The sequence below is a fragment of the Chrysoperla carnea genome, chromosome 1 (assembly GCF_905475395.1).
Source record: "Chrysoperla carnea chromosome 1, inChrCarn1.1, whole genome shotgun sequence".
NCBI classification, from domain to species: domain Eukaryota; kingdom Metazoa; phylum Arthropoda; class Insecta; order Neuroptera; family Chrysopidae; genus Chrysoperla; species Chrysoperla carnea.
In genome coordinates, this window is record NC_058337.1 from 120,301,091 (window position 1) to 120,316,869 (window position 15,779).

Sequence of the window (15,779 nt, forward strand, 5' to 3'; positions counted from 1 at the left end):
GCTAGCTATTACTTATATGCTTAATTCCGGGACGAGGACTTCACATTTTTGGAACCTATTAGAGCTGAGTTAATTTTGATCTCAAATTTGAAAAGTATGACCCAAATTTAGTAGGATTACATACTTGGTTTATCAAAATTGGATAAAATTTGGAAGTGATAGAGCAAAGTTAAATTTTTTGGATTCTAATGACGTTATAAAGTTAAAAATTTCATTTTTTGATAACACAGGCAAATTTAATCCGATTTTATTAGAATTTTTTTGAAACCCAGTAATTTTGGGTCATTCTTTTCAACTGTGATATCTGTTTTTCGCTAGCTATCACTTATGTGTTTAATTCCGGGACCAGGACTCCACATTCTTGAAATCTATTAGAGCTAGGTTAATTTTGATCATAATTTTGAAAAGTATGACCCAAATTTAGTAGAATTACATACTTGAAAAGTGCTTTTTAAATATTGATATCACACTAAAATTGGAATTTTTTTTTTTTAAATATACGAGTTTTGTGTTCGATTTTTTTCAGTTTTTGTTTGTTATCCAATCAGTTTTAATGTTTTATGAAAAATATCTGAAAACATTTTTCTCGAGGGAATTAAATAAATATTTTTTTTAGGAAAACGATAAATTTTTAATAAAACTAAAAGCAGAGAAAATATTTTCTTTCTTTAATAAAAAAAGAAAGTAAGTATTTATATTAAGTATTAAGAACATAATCCATCGCTGTTAGTTTATTTACCATCGACACCATAGTACACCCCCGCAACTCCCTAGTGGTAACATTCAATCCTTATTACATTTCAACGAATAAATATGCAACGTGACCCACGACAACACAAAACTACCCTCGACTCTCTAGAAGGTGGTTGTGTAGGGGTATCACAATATCACTGAACGCAAGTCAACAACAGTAAACCGAACTACCCGAACTCAATTCACGAACAGAGTATACCTTCCTTCTAACATAGAAAAAAAAACGACGATATTCAACTAATATCGTATACGCTTTGGGGTTGGTTTAATGTTCGTGAATGAAGTGAGTTTGTGTGAAGTTTTTCCGCCGTTTCCTCGTGTTCTCAATAACTAAAATGGTTGATTCTATTATTTTCCTGTGAAAATTGTGTTAAAATATGTGTTTGATTAAAATTAAAGTGAAAATTTAATCGCTAAAAATGATCCAATTTATTCAATTACGTAAATACAAATAGCGTTCAAAAATTAGGGGAAAAAATGATCCAATTTGCTGTTGGAGGAAAACCTCGTTCAATTGTTGGAATTGTTCCACCGCCTCAAACAACAAAAGATTCAAAAACATCGACGAATATTCGAAAAAAGGGTGCTATATCCCAAAATAATGATGGTTCATCGGACGGTTCATCCTCATTTGATAATCGAAATAGTTCGGATGTGGAAGATGTGATACAAGATTCGAAATATTGGGATAATCAAATTAATTCGATTACCATAGCACAGAAAGGTATCTAAAAATAAAGTTTTAAATTCGAAATGAGATGACTCATATCCGTTATGTTAACAAAAGAGAAGGTAGGGGGGTATTAACAATCGATTTGTACCATCAGCTGACTTAGAAAATACATGGTACAAATATATGAAAGAATTTTAAAAATTAGGTTTCAAAACAAATGATTGTTTTCACCAATTATTTCTAAAAATAATTTCGAAGAATCAATCAATACTTGCCTATTGTTTTGATGTTTATTTGCTAGAATTACTTTTGTATTTCATTTAAGAGAAAATGTTTAAAATAAAAGTTGTTTGTTTTTCAAGAGAAACTATAAGAAAATAATTCATATTTTTAATAAAATTTGGTCAAAGATTTAAACTTTTAGCTCTTATTTTCTTTAATATTTTCAAAACTTTAAATTTCCATTTAAAGTTTTGATTAAGTCTTGATTTGTCAAGATTTTGGTTTTGAATGTATTCAAGCAGCATTGGATGTCGAATAGATTATTTGGGTCATTCTAGACGGTAGTTGCCATAATGATCTTTTTGTCCCTGTGGACTGATTTTAATGCGGATTTTTTTTTTTGAGACTGAGTGAACCGGAATTGTTCTTAACATGTTTGATAACAAGTCGGTAGTCCCTTTGAATATCATTAACTCTTTTATGCTTTTTTTGACCCCCGAACCAAAAAAATGGGTGTTATATCTTTTAACGCTATGTGTGTATGTCTGTCTGTCTGTCTGTGGCATCATAGCGCCAAATAGATGAATTGATTTGGATTTTTTTGTTTCGTTTGAAATGTAGTTTAATGGGAAGGGTTCTTAGCTATGTTTCAAGTGTGAATTTAGGGTTCCGTGCTCGGAACAACTAAAGATAGACGATGATCCTCAAAAACGGTTCATTTTGGAGAAGGCTCTAAGGAAAAAGATATTTTAGTGGAAAGTGTTCTTAAGTACGTTACAAGTGCGAGTTTAGGATTCCGTATCCGAAAAATTTCTCGGGTGTTTTTCAATAAGCCGTATGATAATCTGAGTACGTATGTAGAGGGGATGCTGCTACATTCTTACATAATCTAACCTCAATTTTTTTTTCCGAATTTCCCTAATTTTTCTTAATGTAGCCTTTATACGTATTAGAACTTTAAATACAGAAGCCGTAGAAATAATTTGAATTAAAATCTGTCTTCCTGTCAACAAAATAACTAACAAATTTCAAAAAACATGCTAGATCCAAAAATTAAATTCTTGATTGGACAGAATTGAAGTATATAGGTTTTTCTACAAAAATCTGGCATTCAAATCAAAAGAACTAAGGAATTTCAAACATTAAAAGTTTTTTTTTCAAAAACAAACAACTTTTGTTAAGAATTTAATATATTTGCGGTAATTTAAGCTCAAAATCAATTGCGAATTTTCAGCTCAAAATATGCGAGGTGTTTACAGTAACAACCGTTTATTTATTGTTTTTTTGAAAACTAACAATCACAAAGGACTATTAAAATTTTTAATAAAAGCAGCATTTGATATAATTCCACCGTACTGCGCATAATTTTGTGAATGAAATTTAGTTTTTAACTAATAAAAACGAGGTCATTTTGGGAAAGGTTAATGAAACATATTTTAACTTTACAAAATAAAAGTATTATGGGTAAAAAATAAATATAAATTCAATAATTATCCAAGAATCCTATTATTGATTGAATACATTGTGAATTTAATTGACCATAATTATAGTTAGAAAAATTTTAATGGAATGGCCTCGGATATAAATAAATAAAATGCATTATTTATGTTTTTTTTTAATAAACAAAGAAGTTTTATCTGAATTCTTTGCAATTTTGTAAAATAATTAAAAAAATAAATCAAGTAATTATCAATCTAAAATAATTTTTGTAAAACTATATCGTTTCAAAGATGAGTTTGTTTACTTTCATTCCTCATAACTTTATTAAGGAATCTTTAAACATACGTACACTATTTATGACATCAGTCGTGTAACTGTACATAATATTTAGACGTAGTGAGTATACATATACTCAATACGCCCACACAACTGCATATTTTTAAGTTATTTTGCATATGTTATAGTGTAAACAAGTTGAGAGGCAAACCATTTATCTTCCTGCATGTTATTTTATCATTTTTCAGTTGGGAATTATCATACCAGACAGGGATGATAAAAGCTCATTCAGAATAACTGAGAATTTATTCCAGGATAGCTGGGAATTAATCATAATAGTGATTAAAATAAAAACAGAGTTCCAACGGATAATCGAGTTCGAACAAACATAATTCATTTATTGTTGATTTAGAATGGCTTAGCAAAATGTTCCATTTAAACCAGTTTTGTAATTTTAGAAAATAAACGTAGGTTTTGAAATTACTTTAAAAAAAAATTATGCGTTCAAGTAGGCAGGAATAAAATAATAAGTTTGATTCATGTTTCATAAAATATTTATCAATAGTGATGGCCGCACCCAATATTGTCTGTCAACGCACAGAGACACCCAAATACATATTTATTTGATCTCATTTCCTCATAACAAAAATTAAAAAGTATTAAAACTAAGTTATTAGGTATACAATTGATTTTTAACTCAAACTAATTAATAATTCACAATACGAAGGGTAATTGACCTTTAAATGTTAATAAATTAATTATTTATTTCACGTAAAATTGCATGTTTTACTCTTTTTTTTTTGTTAATAACTGATATTAATCTTTCAAGCTATACACCCGGTATATGGAAAATATGTTTTATATAAAGTTTTTACTTTGTATTTGAACGTGAAAGAATTATTAAAAGAAAAATACTATTTTAAAGTACAGAACAATTCAGGCTTCAATTAGTTTCTAAAGATTTTAGGATGATTTTCTTCTGATTTTATCATCAATAACTGGTGAAAATTAGAAAATATTCTTTGAAACACTTATATATATTTAAAAATAATTTAAATACCTAGTATTTGAAATGTATTTATACTTAATTAAAAATAATTATGAGAAAATTTCCAAAGATAATTTCAATAGGATGTACATTATGTATATTTTTTAAATCAAGGACTTTCTATTTATTTATGTACTAATTGACTTTTTTTTTGTTGCAGTATTAGCTGACACAACACCTCCAGATTCACCGAAATATCGAGATGAATCCGATAATAATTCTACACAAATCAATTCACAACCACCAAAAAGACGTTTAATTAAAGTTGATTTTTCAGCGATTAATGTAAGTTTCAATCCAAATTGTGATTAATAAGATATAGGAATAGTGACTACATAGCAGAATTATCTATCGAATATTCGAACAGGAGACTCTCAAATTTCATTGGAAAAATTTCCAAATTAATTTTTTTAAGAACTTTACGAGACTAATAAAATTTTTTATGGCCACAATCTTCTATAATTAACAGAGTTTTTGCAACTGGCGTTTGAAAACCAGAAAATCTAGAAATATTAAAATCGATCTTTTGTACCCCCTTAAAAAATCTCAAAAAAGTGTTTTTATTTTGGATTATGATCAAACTTGGTAAAATATAGTAAGTTTTTCTTTAAAAACTACAAAAATTGGGATCGTTTTCATAAATAAGGGCAGACTGACCAGCCCTGTTCTAACACCTAACTGACTGAGAATCATAACTGTTATTTATATGCAATATACAATCTGTATAACAGTTTTCAGCTTTAGTAAATTCATTTTAGTACCACGTAAAACTTAACCATTTCGATTGCATATATCTGACCCTTGTTCTATCGTTCGCTTGACTAACCGCAGTATGTGTGTGTACACAACTACTATAACCAATCCTCAAATTATCAACTTTAGTAAATTCAACGAATTTTTTTTGGCCTTGCTCTTCCATTAAAATTTTGACTTATTTTCCATGGAAAAACGCCCCTATGAAAAAATTAAGAAAATTATACAAAAGTTTGTTTCTGCCATTCGATAAAACTTATTGGGTAATTTTAACTCCTTACAATTGTAGTCAATTTTATTCTCTGCAAAACACCAATTACGATAAAAATACTTACATTAATACAAATTACATTGCATCGAATAATAGTTATGCAATTTATGGAAAGAGGTCATCACTTAAGTTACGCAAATTACCCATATATTTCCCACATTTCAATAATTAGAATTAATTGTATATTTTATATTATATACCTTAATATAAATGATATTATTTAGGTCAAGTTTATAACCTAGTTAGATAATGCGCATATCTAGTACATATCTGCGCAGCAGTGGAAAACTGATATCATGTGTGTTACGAATAACGACGTTACCTATATATCCGTTATTATTGATATTTTTGTTATAATTTAAATACCGTAAGAACGATGGCACACGACATCCACGATTCAAAACAATAACACATTATGATCAATTGTTTTTGTAACATACATTTTCTTTGATTTATTTATATAATGATAATTTACATAAATTTCCATATAATTTCCCTGTAATAAATATCTAAAATATTTTTAATACAATATTTCTTATACCCGCTTATTAATTAATATGCTAGTATGATAATAACAATAAGTTTCTCTCACGCGAATAAAGAGATTGTCTTTTGGTGATAGTAAGGGGTCCCTAAAAATAGAAATAATACAATCCGGTTGGAACTTGTGATTGGTTGTGACGTATTTTTACCCGTTGAAATTATGACTCAATCAGAATCACGCTAAATTCACATTTTTCGGCTTGTTTCTATGGAAAATTGCGTGATAATATAGTAAAAGCAAGTTGAGAGACAAACTCATTTATCTACTACGTTACTAAAACTGTTGATATCATTGGCATTTGAATTTATAGTTTAAAGATAAAAAAAAATCCTCTAGATGGCAGGATATATTTGTACACCCTCCCCCCTAGTGTTGCCAACTAGCGGATCTTTTTTTAATCTTCAGAGGAAAAAGGCCTGATATTATTAATTATTGTATGTCCGAATTTAATGATAATATGATAATGTTTATAATTTGTCTTATGTAGTTAGTTAAAAAATTTTATTAGTATTATTTAAAAAATAACATGCTTTAATTAGCCTTTTTACTCAGAAGATTAAAAAAAGATATGTTAGATGGCAACACTAGAGGCGGTACAAATATATCCTGCCATCTAGAGGATCTTTTTTTAATCTTCAGAGGAAAAGCCCTAATTGTAAAATTACATAAAAAATTTTAATTTTTCTTAATTACTTTCGAAAAAAAATGCAACTTCTCTATTATTTATAATTTAAACATTTTAATTTATACAGCCGTATGACGTAATAACACGGCGGCTACTATTTCATAGTGCTAAAAACTGATTAAAACAAGTGAAAACAAACAATTGACTGAGTTAATTGTTGAAATACCATGCATAGTCAGTGTTGATTTCTTTATCACATTACACATATAAACATGTGACACATACATAACTAATAAAGTATAGTACATATGTAAATGACTTTATAGGTTTCTGCATTACCGACCGACATTTAGTGTATAGTTTGTACATATATTATAAAATTTCCGCCTAATTGGCGCCCTCACGGGTAAACAGTGATGTTTACGAAAAAATGTTTCAAACAAAAGTTGTTTAATTTTTGATAAGGAACATTTTTTACATTTAAACTTTTGTTCTATCTCTAACGGTTTATAAGATGGGTCCTACGGACCCAAGACCCAATTGACCTATGATGCTCATTTACGAACTTGACCTCACTTTTTACGTCCTGAGTACGCTGTAAAAATTTCAGCTCGATATCTTTTTTCGTTTTTGAGTTATCGTGTCCACAGACGGGCGGACGGACGGACGGACAACCGGAAATGGACTAATTAGGTGATTCTATGAACACCTATGACAAAATTTTTTTCCTAGCATCATTATTTTTAAGCGTTACAAACTTGGGACTAAACTTAATATACTATGTATATTTCATATATGCATGGTATAAAAACTGAAAACTTCTGACATTTCCGACTGCTTTTTGCCTAAGCTATCTCAATAATATATTTTTAGACTGTCTCATATAGAGTAAAATATCCTATTTGGAAAAAAGAAAAATTTCTTTAGGAAAAATTTTTGCCTAAAATATTTTTTAATAAAATTATATTAACATTGTGATTATTTTTACAGTTGGATGATGACGACGACGAAGATTTAGATTCACCAACGACAACAACCGATACATGCGATCATGGATTTTTGGATTCAAGTTATGTATATCCAAAATCACAACAGTCATCAACAACAAACAATACACCACAAAGAACTGTAACACAACAATCGTCAACAACAAATCCATGGAAGCGTACAGGTAGTCATGGCCCAGCAGCCACAATCACCAATGACGAGTATCACCACTTTTGTGACAACGCGCTAGAGTGTACGATCCTTTAAAACAATCCAAATTACTCAATTTTTATTTTGGAATGTTGAATGTTTAAATATTTCGATTGTTGTTTAATTTATTTAAATTTTCTTATTTATTTACCCTGTTCTGTTGCTGTTAGCCGAAGAAAACAAAATTATGTTCATCAAACATGAGCTTTCCATGCGCGATAAATTTTGAATAATAAACAGGGGAATTTGAAATAATCAATACTAAAATCACTGAAATTTTCAGTCAAAAGGTAAGAACCATCCTAAATCAATCATAATATGTTTATTTTGCCGCTTTCAAAATAAGCATTGCCAGCTAATTTCTTGCCTTCGAAACACTTGTCATATGAAAAAGTTTTCCAATATAGCCATCATCTTCTCGAGAGCAATATTGATGTCATTCTTAAGCTTTTTCGCTTTAAACTCTGTGATAATTGCTAAACTCATTGTGATGGTGTATATTATTAAAAAATTCAAAAATATTGTTAATCCTTGCCGTTTTTTATGAATGTTACCATAAACGCTTTAATAATTCCATGTGACAGGGATGGAGAACAAATGGCACGCGACACTAAATTTTGAGCATGCCACCGATAACATAGTTCGCTATGAAGTATTATACTACGAACGAACGTGAGTGGGCTTACGAACACGCGCTCGTTTGTTATTGGTAGTTACATCTTGGACTACAATATTGAAACATCTACAATAAGTTTACTACACTTGGTTCACAAATCCGTTACTCAAAAAAGCAAACCAGTACAAAAGGAATTAATTGTAAGTGCAATGAAAGACAGAAATAAACAGTTGACATCTATGATCAAATATGTTGCTAAAAATTGTCATACGAGCGCGACAAGTTACTCGGCTGCAAATATAATTGCTCGGCATAGTAAACCTTTTCAAGAGGGAGAGTTTTTGATGGAAGTCTGGTCAGCATGCACGCCCTCACTTTTCGTTAATTTCGATAACAATGATAAAATAATTCAGCGCATCGAAGATACTTCTCTATCTAGAAACATAATAAAAGAAAGAATCCTAAAACTGGTCGGAAATGTAAAATTGACATTAACACCGCTCCTTTTATATCGCTATGTCTTGGCGAAAGTACTGATGTCATTAAATCTGCACGTTTAGCGGTTTTTGCTCGATATTGCGTAGGAAACGTCATTGAGGATGAATTAACTGAGAATACCAATAATAACGAAGTCAAAATTATTTGACGGCACGTCTATTGCCTCACTAAACATTTCTTTAGAAAAAATGATACGTTGATACGTAAAGATTCGCCACCCCTGCCATATGTGATCGAAAAAACAGTGAATATCGATGAAAGTAGTAAGTTTTGTCTTGTCTTTTGAGTGTTTTCTCAAATCTTCATCTTAGCGACTTCACACTTTTTTGCAGCGGAGTGAAAATCAAAACGTCGTTAAATTACAAACTCTTACTTTTTGACAGAATAACATTGGCAAAGATTACTTGAGTTGATCCATTCGAATTTGATTCAATATTGTGAAAGCTCATGTTTCTTGGAAGTAAATTTCAAAGTACACCAAGAGCACGAAAATTTTTATTTTGTATTTAGTAATTAATTACATGTGTCCTTTTTTTGTTTGTTTTAGATTTTAGTTTGTAAAAAAGAAAAACTATTATTATTTGTGTGTGTACTTACAAAAGCATCCATCCATTGTAGATGGACCAATTTATTTTTGTTGTAAAATTTGAAAATATAATTTTAATTTAAAAAAAAAAAACAATTAACTAAAAACGTAATGTTAATTTAACTTAAGTATAAATAAAAATACATTTTTATACTTATTTTTTAATTTTCTTTTATTTAAATAATATGTACAGTCACAGAAATAAAAAATTATTCATCATATTATGTTATTAAATTTTTCTGTCTGTGACTATACATACATTAAAATCATTTTTGCATGCGTTTTTTTTTTTCATAATTTTTTTTTTGCATGGTTCTCTAATATTTGTTGCATAAGTGGTGTTATTTTATTTTTTTTAGTTTTAATTTTGCTAATTTTTAATTTAATTTTTTTTAATTAACGCATTATTCTCACTAAAATCGCAATTAATTCATTTTTTGTTCATTCAGTGTATTTCTTTTTTTTCAAATAATTACGCTTCATATCCAATAAATATTCTAAATTTTTTCGAAGCAACTCTTTGAGCAAAATTCCATTCTAATTATCGAAGATTATTTTCGAATATTTTTCTCTCTAAATAACTGCTGGAAATAACTCATTTTTAGTAAATTGAAGCGAGAATTAATTGATCGCTATTATTTTTAGCCAGATTAATTTCCAAATAACTCATCTATTTTGTGTTTCACTCATCATTGCTTTAAAATATTTATTAATAATTGACATACCTACTCATTGACATAAATGTTTGTAAAGAAGAAGGTACTCAAGATAAAAACTATTTCCAAGATTGATAAAACTCTTTTCCTAAAATATAGCGGAAACTATGTTGGATATGCCAGAAATTTCTACTAATCGAAATTTGTTTTAAAATGAAAATTTTAAAAGAATATTTCGAAAATGAAAATACAGATTTATACTATTTTCTAGAACAAATCCTCACAAAATTTTCTGATAATTTGTGTAGTTTTCAATCACTTTTTGTTTTCGATTTTTTAAGATAGGGATATATTTAAACTTTGAATCTCCCCTCCATAAGATTTTTAATAATTTGAAACTCGAATTTTTCAATACTTGAAGCCTTTGAAGATATTTTACCTATTAATCTAGTAGGATTCGTAGGGTTTTTTTTAATCAACGGATATCTCGAAAACAAAAAAAAAATAAATAAATACAGTTCCGGGGCATTTTTGTAGGAAAGTTTCATCTCTAATAATAATGCGTATGAAAATTGTTCATATCTGGCACAGTTTTCGCAGAATATTTCTGAAGGGAAAATTAGTTTATTTTTCATCCCATTGTGGTATTTATTTTTTTTAATTTCTACGGAATTTCTCCGAATCATAGTCTGTTTTAGCATTCTATCTCAACAACGTAGCTAATTTTATCTCAAAAAAGTTTGTTTGATTTTCATCTCAAGAGAGGTTGAAATTATCTGATATTCCGAGATATTTCGAGAAAAATATAGTGTTCTTAGTTTCCGAAGGATTTCAGTGAGAATTAATGTTTGTTTATTGAAAAATACACAAGTTTAGTCTAACAAAAAAATATTTAGTTATTCAAATAAGCAATTTTGTGTTATAGCATATGATTTAGCAACACAATGTCCCAGTCGTCGTGCATCCATGCGACGTCATACGGTAGTCGCATGCGCACCAGAATTACCAGTAAGCATACAGCATCAATCATCCGCGTACAGTAGCAGTCATTATCAACATCATCATAATAATTGTTATTCCGTACCGCAATCACAACCGGGATCACGTCCTGGTTCACGATTATCACATACAAGTAACGATACCACGGATTCAAATCATTTGGGTACAACTTTACCAGAGATGTCATGGTCGCGTAGTTCGTTACAAGATGAATTAATGCAGTCAAAACAATGGCAAGAGGCGATGTCATTGGATGATCGTTTATCGTTAACATTGGAGGAGATTGTACATATACGGTCAGTGCTAACAAAAGCCGAGTTGGAAGGCTTGCCGGTTGAGGGTCATGTTAAAGAAGATGTGGAGAAGAGAAAAGTAATTTTATTTTCAAATATTTATATGCATGATATAGGATTTATGCTTAACTACAGCGAACAAGTCTATAGTTAATTATTGTCTGATTCGAGATTTTTTCAAAAAGCTTAGGCCAAATAGAGTAGCTTGTATATAGGCCGATTTTGTGGCTTCTCTAATATTTTAGTGTAAGTGCCGAAATAAAAAAACTTGGCTCACAGATATAATTCTGTGGTTATCCGATACACATTGAACTATTTTTTACTACGATACACATATGTACAGAATAGACTTTTTTACATTTTTTTTTCTTTTTTTTTTAAATGAAAGTAAATGTCTTGATAAATGGGCTAATTTTTTTCCCCGATTTTTTTGGAGCCATATGACCAAGAAAACAGACAATGAAAATCATTAAAATTCAAATTGGCGAAAAAATACCCGGAAACACACGATGTTACACGAAGGTAGATTTGACGTCATTTAAATTTGATAATAATGATATATTAATACAACTGTTGACACTGTTTTATTGTCATTGCTTGTCGGATTGACATCACAGATCACGTGTGCGGTGGAGCCAAAAAAAATCGTTTGAAATTATTTCAAATATTGTGACTTTTACAATTTTTTTCATAGTGTTTTTATTGTTAAAAATGCGTAATTTTCGATTTACAGGCTCTACTCGACCTATATTTTCATAAAAAATTATCAAAAAGCATTTCTGTTTTTCATGAAAAAGGTCTATTTGGTTTAAGCTTTCTCACATAGGTTTATATTGCCAAGAAACTTTGAATTTGTTTCTAATTAATTGATTTTGTTCCAGGTGTGCTTTTTATGCTTAAAAACACGATTTGGTATATTTGGTCCTTGGGGTCAACGATGTAAATTGTGTAAGAGGACTGTGTGCGCTAAGTGTCACTCAAAGGTGAGCATTTTTAAAATTAATTCTTATTGAACTTTTGCGAAAGGTGAAAGGCGGACACCTAAAGAAAGACGTTGATTTAGTTCGCGATCTTCATGAATCATTTAAAAATCAACTTGAAGTGTTTCTCTATCAGCCACGAACAAGAATTAAAATTTAAGTAGCACTGCAGATCAAGATAAAATTTAATATCACCATCAAATCTCTTACTTTGACCTTAACAACTTTCATTCAACTGAATACTATATTTTATGTTTATAAATTTCAGATGCGAATACCCACAGAGCATTTTTCAAATGTACCCGTTGTATTATTAAGCCCAACGTTAATGTCCTCGCCGGAAGATGATAACCATAAAGACACATTCCCACGCTCATTAATGGCACGTTTAATGATACCTGACCAACAGCAGCAACAGCAGCAACAACCGTCATTACAGAATCAACGGAATAATATAGTACGGAATAATAGTGTGGGTAGTGCTCCAAGTAGTCCGAATTTTCAACGTGCTGCTAATGGAGTTGGTGTGAATAATGGCATTGAATCATCAAATTCAGCACCTGGATCACGTGTTGAATCACGTATGGCTACAAGTATGGAAGGCCCTACAAGTTTACCAGCTGAAAGTCCTGCATCTACAATTAGTGAACGAAGGTTTGTAATATGTCTGTTGTTGTTGAGATTTCACTCGTTTTAGATCAGACATATAGTTCTTCTAGATTTATGTTAAAGCGGAGTCCAACCAAATTTTAGAGGCAGGTGGTAAAATCTCGGTAAATGTTGATTTTACGGATAAAAAATCGTTAAGATGTGTATTTTTCCATGCGTTTTTTTGAATTTTCAAAATCGTTTTCACTACAGTGTGTATGTAGTGAAAATGGCAAGTTTTTCAGAGTAAACACTTCAGCCTTCTTTACTCTCAGACTTAAATTTTTTAATATAAAATACTGTGTCATCGGGATAATCGAATTCCGTCGTATTCTGTTACTAAGGTTTCCTAAGGAAGAACTTCTACAAAACATGAGCATTCTTATCATGCGTCCACATCCAAAGTGGAATAACATTGAAGTTTTTATAAATATTAAATTACAAGCTATTTCATTCAGATCCAATCATTTTTCACCGAAATATACTTGTTTAAACTTTGTTTGCGGGGCATTATATAAGAGTAGTGAAACCAGATCCAAAAAATCAAAAATTAATTAACTAATAAAAAAAATTTTTTTAGGTCACGAATGGCGCGTGCAAAAACACAACTAAATCGCTTCGATGATAAATCCTCCACAGCTGATAAGCTAAAAGGTATGCAAATGATTGTATGCCATGATTGTAAGACAATGGTCATACAAATTATCAAATCATCGCGTACAAATCGCACAGCTATACGCAACAATGCTCTACGTAATCTAACATTAAATTTATCACCTGTTTATTAAACAAAACAGAACAATATTTTTTGTTACATTATTTCTCCTTTATCCATATATTAACACCCCCCCCCCTCAACCCTTCCTACTCCAACTATATCAAAATCATTCATTTCCCCGTATCACATCCTCTGGACATTTATCAAATTTTTCCATTTCATTTTTTTAATTTTTTTTTTTGTTAAAAGAAAATGATTTTTTTTATGCAATAAAAAAATCATTTTGAAAAATTTGTTTTTTACTGTGATATTAATTTTTTTTTTGTTATAATTAATCATTTATTTTTATGAGTATACAGGATGATTCAGTATAAATGAAATGTTTTCCATGCTCATACCATGATTCATCCTGTATGTATGTATAATTAAGATTGTATATCAATTCCGTATTAGAGAAAATTCCAAATAAAATTAATTGCTCGTCTTTATTGGTCGAGAAGGGAGAATACTTTACCAAAAATCAAGCATACATATGTTTCAAAGAAAAACGCTTGATTTTTCATAGATTTTTCTCTAATCTGTTTTAAGAAATTTGACTAAAAAGCCAGTCAACTTTTTATCACTAGAATTATCACACAAAATCTTTGAAAACACTTTCGTGTAAGTGACTTTTTTCTGTTAAAAATAACGAGTGATGTTCAAACCGTTTTCATGAAACTACTATACGCAAAACATCAACTGTTTCTCGAGTCTTGAAAAATCGTTTTGTCAAACACAAACAAACTTTTTTATACAAATTGGTTCACCATGATAGTATAATTATCAAATATCGAAAAGAAAGGCATGTAGGACTCATTTAAGTACGAAAGTTTATTTTATTTGGAATTTATTCTAATTAATTCAAATATCGTATGTATAAACAGAAACCGGTGTTGTCTAAAATATATTTAAAAAAAACTTCCACGGTGAGTAATTCCTAGTGAAGATGAACACAATTTTTTTAAATACTATCAAATAAAATTTATTGTTGACGAACTGAAAACCAAACTTGTAAAATATTTTTACTTGTAAAATTCTATGTAAAAACACTTTACGTAAACTTTATAAACCTGGCAACACTGCGTGTGCAGTAAAATATTTAATTCTTTCTCAAAATATATTTGGGATTGATATTTAAAAAAAAAAAATATTTTGAATTTAATTTTTTTCGTTTTTTTCTTTAAAGTGTAATTTTTAAGCATGTGTAAATATTTGTAGAAACTATTTTATTTCTTAGAAAATAATGTAATTTAAACAAAACAAAACAATTTATTATTAATTATTATTATTATTTTTGTTTATTTTTCAAAATATTTATGTAATGTAGAAATAAGAAAAACTAGGAAAAAAAGCAGCAAAATTATTTAAACTCAAAATACAATTAACACGAATTAAGAGAAAGAACTGTAATAATATTTTTTTTAAATTTTCGTTTCGTTAATTTTGTGAATAATTAAAAAAAAATCCCTATACATATATATATTTGTATTTAATAATGTGATATCAAAGAGAGAAAAAACATGGTGGTCACACTGCATTTGAGAGAAATTTGTTTAGGTTAGAGGTCTTTTCATAAACAATGAGTCTTCGCCTCCTTACTTTTTTTTTTTTGTGGAAGACAGTTAAAATTTTATTTATACACGTCGAAATTTATTAAAGACTGTCGTCAAAATTAAATCAAACGAAAAATAAAAGCCAATACCTAGACGTTACGGTATAGGTTACGGTTAGTGACTGCCCTGAAGTAGAACACACTTAGGTAAAAGGGTCCATTGTGATATCGAAAAGGGCTGGCCCAGTTCCGACCACTATTCGATGAACTAATTAAAGCTGTTTAAGAATAGCAGGAGACCTTTGACGTCAACGGATTTCTGGTTGGAGAGGTCGTCAAAAAAAGCCTACTCAAGTGGATATCTATTGTCCAGCAGCCTTTTGCCATTTCTA

The 15,779-nt window shown here is 29.5% G+C and overlaps 1 protein-coding gene across 2 annotated transcripts in view; it reads left to right on the top strand.

The window, feature by feature from the left end:
• The window catches only part of LOC123290603 (protein spire), a 196,244-nt gene extending 182,234 nt beyond the window's left edge, over nucleotides 1-14,010 (top strand). The window contains exons 8-13 of one of the 2 annotated variants that reach the window (XM_044870855.1): nucleotides 4,573-4,697; nucleotides 7,596-7,845; nucleotides 11,084-11,529; nucleotides 12,332-12,433; nucleotides 12,699-13,084; nucleotides 13,659-14,010. In XM_044870855.1, coding sequence (XP_044726790.1) covers nucleotides 4,573-4,697; nucleotides 7,596-7,845; nucleotides 11,084-11,529; nucleotides 12,332-12,433; nucleotides 12,699-13,084; nucleotides 13,659-13,866 — 1,517 coding nt within the window. In that variant the 3' untranslated portion in view covers nucleotides 13,867-14,010. The remainder of the gene's footprint in view (nucleotides 1-4,572; nucleotides 4,698-7,595; nucleotides 7,846-11,083; nucleotides 11,530-12,331; nucleotides 12,434-12,698; nucleotides 13,085-13,658) is intronic. The other variant, XM_044870856.1, reaches the window with a different exon arrangement.
• The last annotated feature ends 1,769 nt before the right edge of the window (nucleotides 14,011-15,779 follow it).